At 41.4% G+C, this 15698-nt stretch overlaps 1 protein-coding gene across 3 annotated transcripts in view; it reads left to right on the top strand.

Annotated features, from left to right (window-relative positions):
* LOC109915894 (lipoma-preferred partner homolog) overlaps nt 1–15698 on the top strand; it is a 344491-nt gene that overhangs the window by 116741 nt on the left and 212052 nt on the right. For all 3 annotated transcript variants that reach the window (XM_048604817.1, XM_048604816.1, XM_048604818.1), the window contains one exon: nt 11064–11285. In XM_048604817.1, the coding sequence (XP_048460774.1) occupies nt 11075–11285 (211 nt within the window). In that variant the 5' untranslated portion in view covers nt 11064–11074. The remainder of the gene's footprint in view (nt 1–11063; nt 11286–15698) is intronic.

Genomic DNA, 15698 nt, shown 5'->3' with positions numbered 1-15698 from the left:
CGCACTGTCGGAGGGTCAGTACCGAGGGAGTGCCGCACTGTCGGAGGTTCAGTACCGAGGGAGTGCTGCAGTATCAGAGGGGGTCAGTACTGAGGGAATACTGTAGTGTCAGAGGGTCAGTACTGAGAGAGTGCTGCACTGTCAGAGTCCTCAGTTGGGCAGCATGGGACAATCCAGCCTGCCTGAACCTGAATTGCTCTGAAGTTGGTAAAGTGTCTTTTCTGGAAGGCCAACTGATCTTTCAGCTGATTATCCCCTCATGTTTTATAGTGCTGCCTTCAGGAAGTAAGCAGTTACACCCAAACTTTTGGCAGACACATTTTACTAACTGGAAAGATGCAAGATTTTGATGCTGGAATCAACAGAAGCTTCAAAATGATAAACTTATAAGATCGATAGGTGTCTGCTTGGTAAGCCTCTTGAGGACTATTGTCCAGGGCAACTGACTACAGCTGACATAGAGATCATCACAATCTCAATGAAAGGAGGCTGGAGGATTTTCTTGACCCCATCACGTTCCTGTGTGCAATGCAGGAATCTATTCCAAACTGATTGAGCTAAACTAGTGAGATTAAAAATGTCCTGTGTTCAGTCCAAAATTGGCTGGTTTGCTAGTCTCTTTCTTGATATTTAGCATGTATTCTTTAAATATTTTGCTGGAAATAAGCTCTGGTCTTGTTGAGATGATAAGTGAGCAGTGTTGATGACAGGATATAGCAACTATTTGTGAAGTGGTTTGGAGGAGAGGGAATGTGTTGTTGTTTCTAGTTTTAGATGGTGTAATTGTACTAATGATATTTGTTGGAATAGATTGAAAATGATTTGGTAGTTCTCATATTATGGGGCAAGTTGAATGACCCACACTGATCTCCCTGCCTGGATCTCACTCCCGTGTCCAGAATAGCAAGTGTGCAAAATGTGTGCTGGATGGGGTCTTCACAGACCACGATCAAAAGTGGCTCAGGAGCAGCATTACTGATCGAGCTGGTCATGTCCAAATGGACACAGCTACTAGACTGGATCTGTGTCAGGTGGTGAGGAAATCAACAAAAGGGAAAAAACATACTTGATCTCATCTTTACCAATCTCTCTGCAGCAGATGTATCTGTCCATGACAGTACCAGTAGGAGTAACCTCTACACAGTCCTCATGAATATGAAATTCTGCCTTCACGTTGAGAATACCCTCCATCATGTTGTGCAGCATTATCACTGTGATAAATGGGACAGACCTCAAACAGATCTAGCAATTCTAGACTGTGTGTCCATGAGGTGATGTGGGCCTTCAGCAACAGCCAAATTGTACTCCCAACACAATCTGAAACTTATTGTTGTGATATTCCCTTACTCTACCATTGCCATCAAGCTAGCAGATCAACCCTGCCATAGGAAAGATGTTATTAAACTTAAAAGGGTTCCAGAAAAGATTTGCAAGGATGTTGCTGGGGTTGGAGGCCTTGAGCTATAAGGTGAGGCTGTATAGGCTGGGGCTATTTTCCCTTGGACATTGGAGGTTGAGGGGTGACCTTATAGAGGTTTAAAAAGTCATGAGGGGCATGGATTGGGTGAAAAGCTAAGGAATTTTTCCCAACAGAGGGAAATCCAGAACTAGAGGGCATAGGTTTAAGGTGAGAGGAGAAAGGTATAGAAGAGACCTAAGGGGCAACTTTTTCACGCAGAGGATGATGCATGTATGGAATGAGCTACCAGAGAAGGTGGTGGAGGCACGATCACAGCATTTAAAAGGCATCTGGATTATAGTGCGGAAGAATGTTGCAGGTTACAGAGGAACATAGATAAGCTGCAGAGCTGGGCTGAGAGGTGGCAAATGGAGTTTAATGTGGAAAAGTGTGAGGTGATTCACTTTGGAAGGAATAACAGGAATACAGAGTACTGGGCTAATGGTAAGATTCTTGGTAGTGTGGATGAGCAGAGAGATCTCGGTGTCCATGTGCATAGATCCCTGAAAGTTGCCACCCAGGTTGATAGGGTTGTTAAGAAGGCGTATGGTATGTTAGGTTTTATTGGTAGAGGGATTGAGTTTCGGAGCCATGAGGTCATGTTGCAGCTGTACAAAACTCTGGTGCGGCCGCACTTGGAGTATTGCGTCCAGTTCTGGTCACCGCATTATAGGAAGGATGTGGAAGGATTGGAAAGGGTGCAGAGGAGATTTACCAGGATGTTGCCTGGTATGGAGGGAAGGTCTTATGAGGAAAGGCTGAGGGACTTGAGGCTGTTTTCGTTAGAGAGAAGAAGGTTAAGAGGTGACTTAATAGAGACATACAAGATGATCAGAGGATTAGATAGGGTGGACAGTGGGAGCTTTTTCCTCGGATGGTGGTGGCTAGCACGAGGGGACATAGCTTTAAATTGAGGGGTGATAGATATAGGACAGATGTCAGAGGTAGGTTCTTTACTCAGAGAGTAGTAAGGGCGTGGAATGCCCTGCCTGCAAAAGGGCGTGGAATGCCCTGCCAACTTTAAGGGCATTTAAATGGTCATTGGATAAACATATGGATGATAATGGAATAGTTTAGGTTATATGGGCTTCAGATTGGTTTCACCGGTTGGCGCAACATCGAGGGCCGAAGGGCCTGTACTGCGCTGTTATGTTTATGTTCTATGTTCTATGTTCTATGGGTATATGAATAGAAAGAGTTTAGAGGGATATGGACCAAATGCTGGCAAAGGGGTCTAGATTAATTTAGGATATCTGTTCAGCATGGATGACTTGGACTGAAGGGTGTGTTTCCATGCTGTACAACTCTATGACTATGACTCTATTTAACCATTGGAGTTATCATTACTGAATCCTCCACTGTCAACAACCTGGGGGTTACCATTGACTGGAAACTGAAAGTAGCTATATAGGTCTTGGCTGCAAGAGCGAGTCAAAGTCTTGGAATCCTGTGATGAGTAACTCACCCCCTGACTCCCCAACACCTGTCCACCAACTGCAAAGCACAAGCCAGGACTGTGATGGAATACTCCCCACTTGCCTGGATGAATGCAGCTCCAACAACACTCAAGAAGCTTGGCACCAGTCAGGACAAAGCAGTCTGCTTCATTGGCAACACCATCTACAAGGTGCTTTGCAGGAATTCACAAGGGTCCTCAGAAGGCACCTTCCAAATCCATAACTGCTACCACCTAGAAGGATGCGGGCAGCAGACACATGGGAACACCGCTATCTGTAAGTTCCTCTCCAAACCATTCACTATCCTGACTTGGAAATATGTTCAGAGATAGTAGGAACTGCAGATGCTGGAGAATCTGAGACAACAAGGTGCAGGGCTGGATGAACACAGCAGGCCAAGCAGCATCATAGGAGCAGAAAGGCTGACGTTTCGGGCCTAGACCCTCTAGGGGGTTCATCCAGCCCTGCACCTTGTTGTCTTGGAAATATGTTACCATTTTTGTCAGTGTTGCTGGATCAAAATCCTGGAACTCCCGCCTTAATAGTTTTGTGGATCTATCTACACCAAATGGTTTGCGGCTTTTCAGGAAGGCAACTCACTACCACCTTTTCAAGAGCAACTCGGGATGGGCAATAAATGCTAGTACAGCTAATGACAACCACATCCCTGGAGTAAAGTCTAAAAAGAAATCAGCAATAATCAGTAGAAAAAAAAGGTCAGTACTGAGCGAATTCTGCGCTGTTGGAAGGTTAGTGGTGAGGGAGCATTGCACTGCCAGATGTTTAGTACTGGCCTGGGCTATTTATCAGTAACACAAGAGCACTGGAGAAATTCCACCAGCAAAGCAGCCACCATGTTCTTCAGGTTTATTGAGAGGCTTGTCAAACAATCGTTAGTATTCTCCCTGCAGCCAGCTCCACAAGCATTTAGGTAGTAATCCTGAAAGATCGACTGTGATGGATTGGACACTGTGTCCGGATGGCCAAAAATATCTCTCCCATCAAGGCCTGTTACTCAACATTAAAAGGCCAGCATTCCAGGGGAGGACAAATAAAACAATGCAAACAAAAAAAAAACACTGCAGGTCTCCTTGAAGCACAGCATCATTGACATTAATGACTGGGAGGGGCTTGCTACAAAATGTTCAAAATTGCAAAACTTTGTCCATCAAGCTGCATCAGACTTTGAATCCAAATGCCTTAATGATGGGGCAGAGTGTTAGCAGAGAAGGAAAGAAAACAAAGCAAATCCTGCACTCCAGATCCCATTGCGTCATGGGATGGCCTGCCCATTTATCCAAAGAACTGTGGTTTGAGAATTGGCCTGTTCAATCACATGACCATCCAGAAACAAGGGACAGCCAAAGATATCATTGATGATCTTTAGTTGTGGTGTAGACTAGCCAGTACCTGAATTCAGTTTAAATGCCTATTGATTCAAATGACAGAAGATAAATGAGCAAACACCCAAGATCCGTGACACACTCTCATTAATTGGTGACCTGCACACAGCTGCTCAGTTTCCAGGCTTTAAAAAAATACCTAAGATTATTCTAACATAGTGTTGGATCAACAGAATTCCATTCAGTTCTTCTCTGAGTTGGGAGTTCAGGCATTTTGGCAAGATAGTGCACAGGGAGCTTTAATCTGTAACTTATCTCATGTTGCAGCTACCTTTAGAGTGTTTGACCGGGACAGTGTAGAAGGAGTTTTATCTAATCCTGTGCTGTACCTCCCCTAGTGGTTTTTGACGGTGACAGTTTAGAGAGTTTTACTCTGTACCTAACCCTACGCTGTATTTGACCTGGAACCGAAATAGACCATAAGACACAGGAGCAGAATTAGGCCAGTTGGCAATGAATAATAACTAATACCCTAATGAATCTTTTCTGGACTGCCTCCAAATCCAGTATCTGCTTCCTTAAGTGAGGGGACAAAACTGTTCACGGTAATCTAGGTGTGATCTGACCATTGTGTTGTACAGTTTTAGCAAGATTTTCCCTTTTTTAAATACCTCTGTGCTGCAGCTTTCTGCTATTGTTCTCCATTTAATAATGTTCAGATCTTCTATTCTTTCTGCTGAAGTGCATGTCCACATATTTTCTGATATTTTTTCACTCTGCCAAGTGTTTGCCCATTTACTTAACCTGTATTTACACCACTGCAGACTCCTTATGTCATCCTCACTACTCACCTTCAATTTCCTCATCCAAGTCATTAATATACGTTATAAACAATTATGGCAGCAGCACTGATATGTGTGACATTCTACTTGTTACAGGTCATCATCTTGAAAATTCCCCATTATTTCAACTGTCTGACTTTACTAGGTTAGTCAAATCTCTATCCATACTAATATACTACCTACGATACCGTGGACTCCTGTCCTATTAAGTAGCCTTATGAGCGGTATTTAATTGAACACCTGGATATCTTAATATATTACACCAACTGGTTCCTTTATTTATCCTGCATGTTGCCTCCTCAAAGTACTTTAATTAATTTGTCAGGTATGATTTTCCCTTCATGAAGCTATGCTGACTCTGCTTGATTATACTATGTATTTCTAAATGTTCTTTATCTCATGACTCATTGGGTCAGTGCGCTGGACATCATGCTCTACCATTCCTGGAGTTATAACAAAAGCTAAAGATTTTTAAAACATTCTCTGATTTACCTGCCTCCTGTAAAAATTATGAATCATCAACATCTAACTCCACTAATGTCAACTGTAATCCCCTTATAAATAACCCTTTATACAAAAAGAGACTGACAGATATAGATGGGGAGAAAAATATAGGTGAAATGGATGAAGGGAACACTGGAAAGCAATTCAGTCATCATTGTTTACAGGATCCATTGAGATGGCTGTTTTGCTGGTCAGAATGCTGCTTCTCGGTGTTCCTTTTCTTCAATCCTTCCACTGGTTTGAATGAGGCACAGGGTGGTGGTTTCACTGCTGAAATATCTTTGACTAAAGATCACACCTTACAGCAACTGCTGATTGAAAGATAAACTGGTGTTTTTCGGCTTAAGTGGCTTTATCCATGGAGAACGTAGAGTGTTCCTGCACTGGTGATCTGAAATATTTCTCTGTATTGTGTTCACAGCCCCAATCAGTTAAGCTACATGAGAACCAATCATGTTATTGTTTACTTGTAAGAGACTTTGTTATTATTAACTGGTCACTAGTCCACAAACCAAAGTTTCATTTGTACACGATGCTTCAGCCCCAGTGCATTTGAAACCTCTGCTGCAATCATAACTGTACAAACAGTGTTCACAAGGCATTTCAGATTATTTGCTTTCAAACCATGCTGCAATCCTTAATTTTAAAACAGTTATTTCCTACTTTCAGTATGAAATAACACACAAAAATAAAGAGACAAAGTCTTTATATCTTGTAATATTTTCTAACATTTTCCCAATGACTGATGTTAAGCTAACTGACTACCTCTTATTGTCTCTACCTTTAAATAAAAATGTTATTTTGGCAGTTTTCCAATCATCCAGGACTTTCCTGAATTAAGTTTCTTGGAAGATTGGAATTGATTTCCTTGTTTACATCTGAGAGGGTTGAAGTGAAATTGCCTAGAGACTAATGAGGATTTTTTAATTACTACGTCCCCTGACTGGTCAGTGCTCAGTTTCACAATGTTAACTCTTGCTCAGTTTCTTTAGCACAGAAGTCTTGTTCCTAAGTATCAGGACACTGAGGAATTGTAAATAAAACCCCTCAGTTTCCAACCTCCAAAGACTGTCAAATTTGGAACATTATCGGTGCTAGTTGGTAATACGACTCCCTGCTGTAGTTAATGTCCCAAAATGAATCTGGGGCAGCATGGTGGCTCAGTGGTTAGCACTCCTGCCTCACAGCACCAGGGACCTGGGTTTGATTCCAGCCTTAGGTGACTGGCTGTGTGGAGTTTGCACATTCTCCTCATGTCTGTGTGGGTTTCCTCCCAAAGTCCAAAAATGTGCAGATTAGGTGGATTGGTTATGCTAAATGCCCATAGTGCCTAGGGTGGGAAATGTAGGGAGTGGGCCTGGGTGGGATGCTCTTTGGAGGGTCGGTGGGGATTCGACGGGCCAAATGGCCTGCTTCCACACTGAAGGGATTCTATGCCTATATGTCTATATGGGCCATCAATCTGTTTCACTGTTTTTCTCGCTATAAATACGTACTTTGGGGTGAGATCAGTCATGAGGCCAAGTTAACCCAGGCACGTGTTGAGTCAAGTCCCAAGTGAGCCGTGGTCAGACTTCTGCCTGTTTCTGCTGTCTTGGTGTTAATGCAGTGGTTTAGGTTGAGCGGTGATGTTGTAGCATGCTGACTTAGATTGAACCCAGCAGATGGTTAAAGACAGCATTGTTGATCTGTTGATGATTAGAGAATGTCCCTTTGAGTAAATTACAAAATCACAGAATTGTTAGTGTTCAACGGGGTCATTCAGCTTATCATGTCATGTAGTCGCTCTTCAAATAAGCATTTCACTTAGTGGCATTCTCCTGACTTCTCCCCAGAACCATGCCCATTTTTTCTTTACAGGTGATAACCCAACACTGTCTTGAAGCCCACAGTTGAGCCTGTCTATACCATACTCCGGGGCAGTGCATTCCAGATGTCAGTCACTAACTATGTGAAAGAGGTTTTCCTCATGTGAACATTGCTTCTTTTGCTAATTACTTTAAAGCTATGTCCCCTTGTTCTCAATCCTTCCATCAATGGGAACAGCTTCTCCCTCTACGCAGTCCAGACCCTTTGTGATTTTAAATAGTGCGATCAGATTTTCCCCCAGTCTTTTCTTCTCCAAGGGCAGTCTCAAATTTTTCAATTTATCCACGTAACTGAAGTTCCTCACCCCTGGAAAGCATTCTTTTAAACCTCTTTTGCACCCTTGCTCCATGCCTTCACATCGTTGTTACAGTATAGTGCCCAGAATTGTTCAAAATGCTCCAGCTGAGGCTGAACTAGTGTCTATTACAAGTTCAGAATAGCCTCCCTGCTCTGGTACTCCATATACCTGTTAATAAAGCACAGAATACTGTATACCTTATTAACTGCTTTTTTGATCTGACCTGCCACATTTGATGAATTATGCAAATGTACACCCAGGTCTCTCTGCTTCTGCACCCCTGTTGAGTTGTACCCTTTATTTTATACGGTCTCTCCATGTTGTTCCTCCTCAAAAGTTTCACCTCACGTTTCTCTGCATTGAACATCATTTGCCATCTATCCCAGCAACTTCGCTATGTCCTATTGAAGATCTCAATCAGACAGAGTTAACATGGTTTTGTGAAAAAGAAATTGTGTTTAACTATAATCTATTGTAGTTATTTGAGGAGATAACATGTGCTTTGGATACCAATGAATGTAGTGTACTTATATTTTTGGAAGGAATTTGATAAAGCGCCATATAAAAAGATTACTATGGAAAATGAAAACTGATGATGGAGGCAGCACTGAAGTTGGTTGGCAGAGAGCAGAGAGTAAGCATAAATAATCTTTTTTTTCAGATGTAATGAGTAATGTGCCACAGGGACCAGCGCTAGGACCTCAACTGCTTACAATTTATGTAAGATAAAGGGATGGAAGATATGGTTTCTAAATTTGCTGATGCTGACCATCGTCACAGACTTCATTAGCAAATGCATGGAACACTGCATGCCAAAGAAGTCAATCTGGGTGTTCCCCAACCAGAAACCTTGAATGAACTGGGAAATCCACTCCGTACTGAAGACTAGGCGTGCAGCATTCAAGTTGGGTGACCCAGGCCTATATTGGACATCCAGATATGACCTCCATGAAGCTATCAGGGATGCCAAGAGGCAGTACTGGATCAAGTTAGAGGCTAAGGAAATTCAGCATATCCACAATGATTCTTAATAATTTTTATAGATGCACCATAGAAAGCATCCTATCTGGATGCATCACAGCTTGGTATGGCAACTGCTCTGCCCAAGACCACAAGAAATTGTAGAGGGTTATGAACACAGCCCAATCCATCACGAATGCCAGCCTTCCATCCATTGACTCTGCCCATTTTTCCCACTGCCTCGGGAAAGTAGCCAACATAACAAAAGACCCCTCCCACCCTGGTTACACTCTCTTCCACCTTCTTCCATCTGACAGGAGATACAAAAATTTGAAAACAAGTACCAACAGATTCAAGAACAGTTTCTTCCCTGCTGTTATCAGACCTATGAACAGACCAGTCATATATTAGAGTTGTTCTTTCTCTGTACCTTCTCAGTAGCTGCAACATGATATTCTGAATTCTGTTCCATTACACTGATGTACTTATGGAAGTATGATTTATCTGGTTAGCACGCAATACAATATTTTTCACTGTATCTCAGTGCATGTGACAGTAATAAATCAAATAAAAATCAATGGATAGATATGTTGGAGATTACGTTTTAAGCAGAGAGGTATGAAATGATTCGTTTTGTTAGGAAAAACAGGAAAAGACGGTATAAACAAAGGCTACAATTCTAAATAGCACAGGCACTTGGGTGGAAATTTACACAGATCACTAAGGTGGCAGGACAGGTTAATAAGGCATCTGAATCCTCAGCTTTATATAAAGAGGTATAGAATACAGGCAAAAAACCATATTAACACTGGTTCAGCCTCAACTAGAGCATTATTGTTCTGAGCTCCACATGAAGAAGGATTTAAACCATTAACAAGAGAGCAGAAAACATTCAAGAATAGTTTAATAGATGAGGAATTCCAGTGATGAGGATAAAGTGGAGAATTTGAGATTGTTCCCTTGGAGAAGAGAAGGCTAAGAGGTGTTTTGGTCAAGGTGTTCAAAATCATGAGGAATCTGGACAGACTCGATAGGGAGGAATAGTTCCCATTGGTGGAAGGATCAAGAATGGGAGAACATTGACAGTGTAATTGGCAAAAGAATCAGCAACAAAATGAGGGAAATCTTTTTTTCACACAATAGGTAGCTAGGCTCTGGAATGTGCTGCCTGAGAGGATAGCAGGACACATTGTTGGCGATATTTACTCCTAGGAACTTGAAACTCTCGAGCATATCCACCTTGGCACCATTGATAGAGACGGGGCGCATCCACTCTGCTTCCTGAAGTCGATGACCGGCTCCTTCATTTTGCTGACTTTGAAAGAGAGATTGTTGTCTTTACACCATGCTATTAAGTGCTCTGTCCCCTTTCTCTACACTGTCTCATCATTGTTTGAGATCCGATCCACTACAGTGGTGTCATCAGCAAATTTGTAAATGGGGTTAGAGCTGAATTTGGCCACGCAGTTGACAAGTTTAAAAAAAAAAGCTTCTAGGAAATTGATATAAAGACAGTAATAAAAGAGACAGAGAACGCAACTGCTGGATATAAAAGTAACTAAAAGGGATTGAAAGAATAAATCTGGAAGATTGCCTTTTGACAGGTATCTGGCAGTAAGCTCAAGCTCAAGGTTAGAGCTGGAAAGTTATTCATTCAAAAGAACTGGATTCTGGTTGAGTGAATGGGGACAGTGTTCCTGGAATTGTTTTAAAGAAAAGGAGGGTTTGCATTTATATTGCACCTTGGATGTCCACTGGACATCTGAGAGTGTTTTACAGTCAATCATGTACTTTTAAAGTGCAGTTACTGTCACAGTAGACAAAATGTGCATAGCAAAATCCCCTAACACCAATGTGATAATGATAAGTAATTCTTTTTCATAATATTGGTTGAAGGATACATATTGCCTGTACCACAGGGGAACTCCCCTACTTTTCTTTGGAATTGTGTTCAAGGTTCTTTTATGTTCACATAGACAGCTGGAGACTCCGTGTAAGATCTCATCTGAAAAACTGTGCAAGTGACAATACACGAGAATGTTACCATAGAGTTCTGTGCTCAGTCCTGAAGTAGATTTCACTATGAAAATTTGTGATTCTGGGATGGCAGAATTACTATCTAAGATGCAAGTGACACCCTTAGGAGGCTCTGATATGATGTGTTGATGGGTTTAAGATGCTGGATCAGGTTGAATAGACTGAATGGGCTGGCTCATTCATATCAAGAAGTGATGTTGCTGTAACATGTTTAGTGTTTGGTGAGCTTCTCATTGAGATTCAAGATTTCCTCACTGTGGGTAATCTCTTATATCAATCTGCTTTGTTTTATAGATTGTTAAATAATGTCCAACCCAACGTGGCTCTCCCCGCGGCAGACTGATGACCCTGGGCATGTACCAGCTCGAATGGAAACCATGGCATCAATTGCCACACCAAGTATCTCTGTATCTACTCAACAAAGTCCAAAGAAATTTGCACCTGTGGTGGCTCCAAAACCCAAGTTTAATCCCTACAAACAGAATGGACAGCCCATGGGACAGGTGGCAACTGAAAGTAAGTTGAATAGAATTCAAATCTGTTATAAAAGTGCATGTATGATGTACAAACCTGATGTCGCTGCAAGGTAGGTGTAATATGTTTCTTCATTCTTTGCTATGAAAATCACTGGCTACATCAGAATTTATTGCCTATCCCTAGTTACTCTTGGGAAGATGATGGTGAGCTGCCTACTTGAATCACCGCAATCCATTTTTTGGAGGTAGAGTCACATTGTTGTTAGGAATGGAGTTCCAGTATTTGACCCAGTGACACTCAAGGAACGGTGACATATTTCCAAATCTGTTTGTTGAGAGACTTGGAGGTGAACTTACAGGTGGTGGTAGTACTCCCTTGTATCTACTGCCCTTGTCCATCTAGACGGTAGTGGCCATTGATAGTCACTGCTAAGGAGCCTCGGTGAATTTCTGCAGTGCATCTTGTAGATGGTACATACTGCTGCCTCAGAATGTCAGCGTTGGAAGGAGTGCATTTATGAGCTGCTGAGCACAGGATAATTAACTCTTTTAATGGTTTCTGTTTTGGAAATCACAGTGAGCTCTGATGGCTATATATTTGGCTTTCACTTCAGCTTATCTGCACTGTGTAATCCTTGCTTGGGTGTGAGGTTCCATTTGCTGGATTAGACCATCAACCCAGTTCATGCATTCAATGGCTGCATAAGCAAATAACTGGGAAGCCTGTGAAACGATACTTGAAAGATTGTGGTTTTGGTGTCTCCTTTCTGATTCTTTTCAGGTTTCACTGATGCAGCCATCAGAGCATCCAGTCTTGTCTGTTCAAGTTGCATCAATTTTCCATTACACACACCCAACTGTAGTTATATGTAAATCATACTTAGTCTTTTCCACTCTCTCGGTGTAAATCTATCATTGAATCTCTCTTTTACTTTGTATATGTGTTTTGTATGTGTCTCACCACCTGTCTGTCTGTTCTTCCGTGACATTGTGCCTGCCATTTTGATGTGTGTAACTTCATGTTTCCTAGCCCTCTGAAGCAGCAATTTGCTCAGTACCATTCCCCTGACTTTTCCCTGTTATTTTATACATTCCTCCCCTTAAGGTTAGAGTTAATTTCCCTCATGAAAGCCTGGATTAAACCTGTCTTTTTTTTAATTCATTCCGGCATGTGGGTGTTAATGGTTAGGCCAGTATCTATTACCCATTTCTAATTATCAAAAGGCAGTTAATGAGCAAGCGTAATGCTCTGGATCTGGAGTCACATGTAGGCCAGGCCAGGTAAGGATGGCAGATTTCCTTCCCTGAAGGAAGTTAATGAACCAGTTAGGTTTTTATAACAGTCAGTCATGGCGGAATTGGAACCCATGACCTCTGATCATTAGTCTGGGGTTCTGGATTGCTAGTCTAGTGACACTACCACTATGCCACCGCCTCCATTACCACAGTGTGTTCCAGATACCAACCACTTGCCACGTGTGAACAGTTTTTCCTTATGCCATCATTGCTCACTTTATAAATTACCTTAAATTGATTCCCGGTCTTGTTATTGTTGCTTCCAACAATGTGAAGGGTTTCTTCCTATTTATGTCATCCCAGATCCCTCAAGATTCTGAATAAATCTAGCAAATCCCCTCTTAATATTGTCTTCTTCAAGAACAGTCCCAGCTTCCCCAATCATGCATCACTAAAATTAATAGAGCCCTGCAGTGGAAGAATTTCCTGATGTAGTTAGACATCAGTTCCCTCCCTCTCTTATAATTCTTCTCTCTTAGATGATTAGATAATTTCTTTGTCCAAAATCTCTCTTCCACTTTCCTTTTGAATTTCTTTATTTCTTTTTACCTCCTTTTTACACTGCCCCACCCCCGTCTTTGTATCTTTCTCTTCTCTCCATCTCTATCTCATCATGTTTGTCTATTTGCTGCTCTGCATCTCTTAGGCAATGTCTTGTATTCTCTCCCATTTTCAGTGCTGCATAATTTTTATTAATTTTGCTCCATTTGTCTCTTTCTTCTTTCCTTTCTCTCTCTTGTCTCTACTAAACTGGGAAGAGTTTGCTGATAATTGTGCCCCTCTGCTCCACAAACCATCGCAAAATGTGTAAATACTGTTGAAAAGACCTATTTTCTGACTACCAGCTCTTCAGGACAAAAGCAATTCACACCAGGTTTTGAAAACAACTGTTTGCTTTAATAAATGGCAGAAAAAAGAAAGGTTTACTGATCAACTGTACTTCTCAAACAGTAACATTGTCTTGTACAGTTAAAAATATTCACCACTTGGTTTTTACAAGTTGCAAAGATCTCCTGGTATATCAGCTTTATAGCAGTGTCTGACTTTCATTTCATTTTATACTTACATAAGATATGTAGTCCCTTATACATTTGCCACTGTCTCCCTCTCCTTCTGTTCTGACACATTGGCAGCTGATTCCAAAGATAATCACATTTAAAATTCTCTTCCTTATTTTCAAAACCATCCATAACCTCATTCCTCCCTGCCACTGTAATCTCCTCCAGCCCCACACTCGTCCAAGGTCTCTGAACTACTTTATTTCTGGTCCCTGAAGATAACCCAGTTTTACTTGCTCCACCTTACCCACTAATATCATCTTAGGATCTCCCTCTGATTTTGAAGCATAATTACCAACCCTCTCACCATCACTTGCTCTCTGGCTGCCAGCTTTTCCCTTTCCCCACTGGTCCCATTGTCAAAGTGTCTGTTCTTTTATTTTCTAAAGGTTGGTCACCCTGCCTTTGAGCACATTTCCTGTTACCTGTGCTAACAGCCCCCTCAAGTAGTTTGGTGCCAAATTTTGATGGATAATTTTCCTGAGAAGCATCTTTGAATTTTTCACCATATTTGACTGTTTTTTAATTGTTTCTCTCTCTCTCTCTCTTCCCCTTCCCCACCCCCCACACTCTGTTGTCCTTCCTCTCTATCCCATGCCATGTTTTCCTCAGCTTTCTTTCCTCTTTCTCTTCTACATTTTTTAAAAGAAATTGCCGTACCTAATTGACCTTAACTGATTGGTTTATTGCTTTTTGTCTGGAGTCAAATGTAGGTCAGACCAGGTAAGAATGGCAGATTTCCAACCCTAAAGACTATTATTGAGTAGATGTGTTTTAGTCAAAATGTAGATCTGTAGTCATTATTACTGAGACTTGTGTTCTAGATTTACTGAACTAATAGCCTCATAGAATAGTGTTGTTGATAAAGACATACTGGTTAGCTTTTTGTCTTGTGCCCATCAGGACAGAAGCACAAATGGCAAATTTCAAAGGGAGCAAGAACTTACACTGCATGAAAAAGGTGTTGACAGGTTGGTAAATTGGCTTTGGTTAGTCACGGTGTTGCCATGGAGAATGTACAAGGGATCCAAAGTCCTCCATAATTTTGTTTCATTAATTAAAGGTATGATTAGGTTTTTATTTTCAACTTACAGATAGTAGCTCGCTGTATAGGAATATATGTACTTTTAGCAAATGTAAATGAACCATACTGTAGAACTGATAATGTTAAATTATCATGTGTTGGCATGACTCTTGGCACATTTGGGATTGTTCAGCAGTTACTGCCTGATTGTGGAATCACATCTTTAACATTAGACATTATGTCCCAGGTTTTGCAAGTAAGGGATGGTTGAGTGTGCTCAGTACTCTTCCTAATGCATACAGCTTAAGGAATGTTAGATACTAGCTGCCTGTTGCTCATTTGTGTCAAAGGCACATCATCTTTTTCATGCATTAGAATTGTTGCTGCCTTTGAGATTTGGTATTCTTGCATTTGTCTTGATGATTGCAAGACAAAAACATTCAATAACATGCCTCTTTTATTTAAATAACTGAATTTAAATTTTCTTTGGTGGGATTTGAACTTGTTTCCCTGGATTGCAAGTCCAGTATCATTACAGCATGTTTCCCACACTTTCTCCTAGACATTGGAACAGTGAAGATTCTAAATGATCTTGATTTTACTCCTCTATCGGTCACTGTTATGATTGTTGGAGTCAAATAATGGTGGATATCACCTCACAAAGTGTGATCTAATTGTAGTGTGACACCAGGCCACATCAGTGCATTGTCTATTTACATGTAAACAGTGCGGCTAATACTTTAAATCAGCACAGGGAGACTGGCTCTCCAATTCTGCAATTGATCACAATTTATTCTGTACATTTGAACTCAAACATACAATGGGGCACTTTTTGAAGGTTTTGAGCATTTGGTTGAATAATACTTGCATTTCCCCAGTGGGATGACGACACTAATGACGAGCAAGTGTGGCAGACATTTTGCACACGAGATCCCAGCAGCAGCAATGTAAACATGACCAGATAATCTACTTTCAAGAGATAACAAGGTGTAGAGCTGGATGAACACAGCAGGCCAAGCAGCATCAGAGGAGCAGGAAAGCTGATGTTTTGGGCCTAGACCCTTCTTCAGAAAGG

This window comes from Rhincodon typus, chromosome 13, assembly GCF_021869965.1.
Source record: "Rhincodon typus isolate 14 chromosome 13, sRhiTyp1.1, whole genome shotgun sequence".
Lineage (NCBI taxonomy): Eukaryota > Metazoa > Chordata > Chondrichthyes > Orectolobiformes > Rhincodontidae > Rhincodon > Rhincodon typus.
The sequence above is the reverse complement of the archived record's forward strand: the minus strand, read 5'-3'. Positions and strand labels throughout refer to the sequence as shown.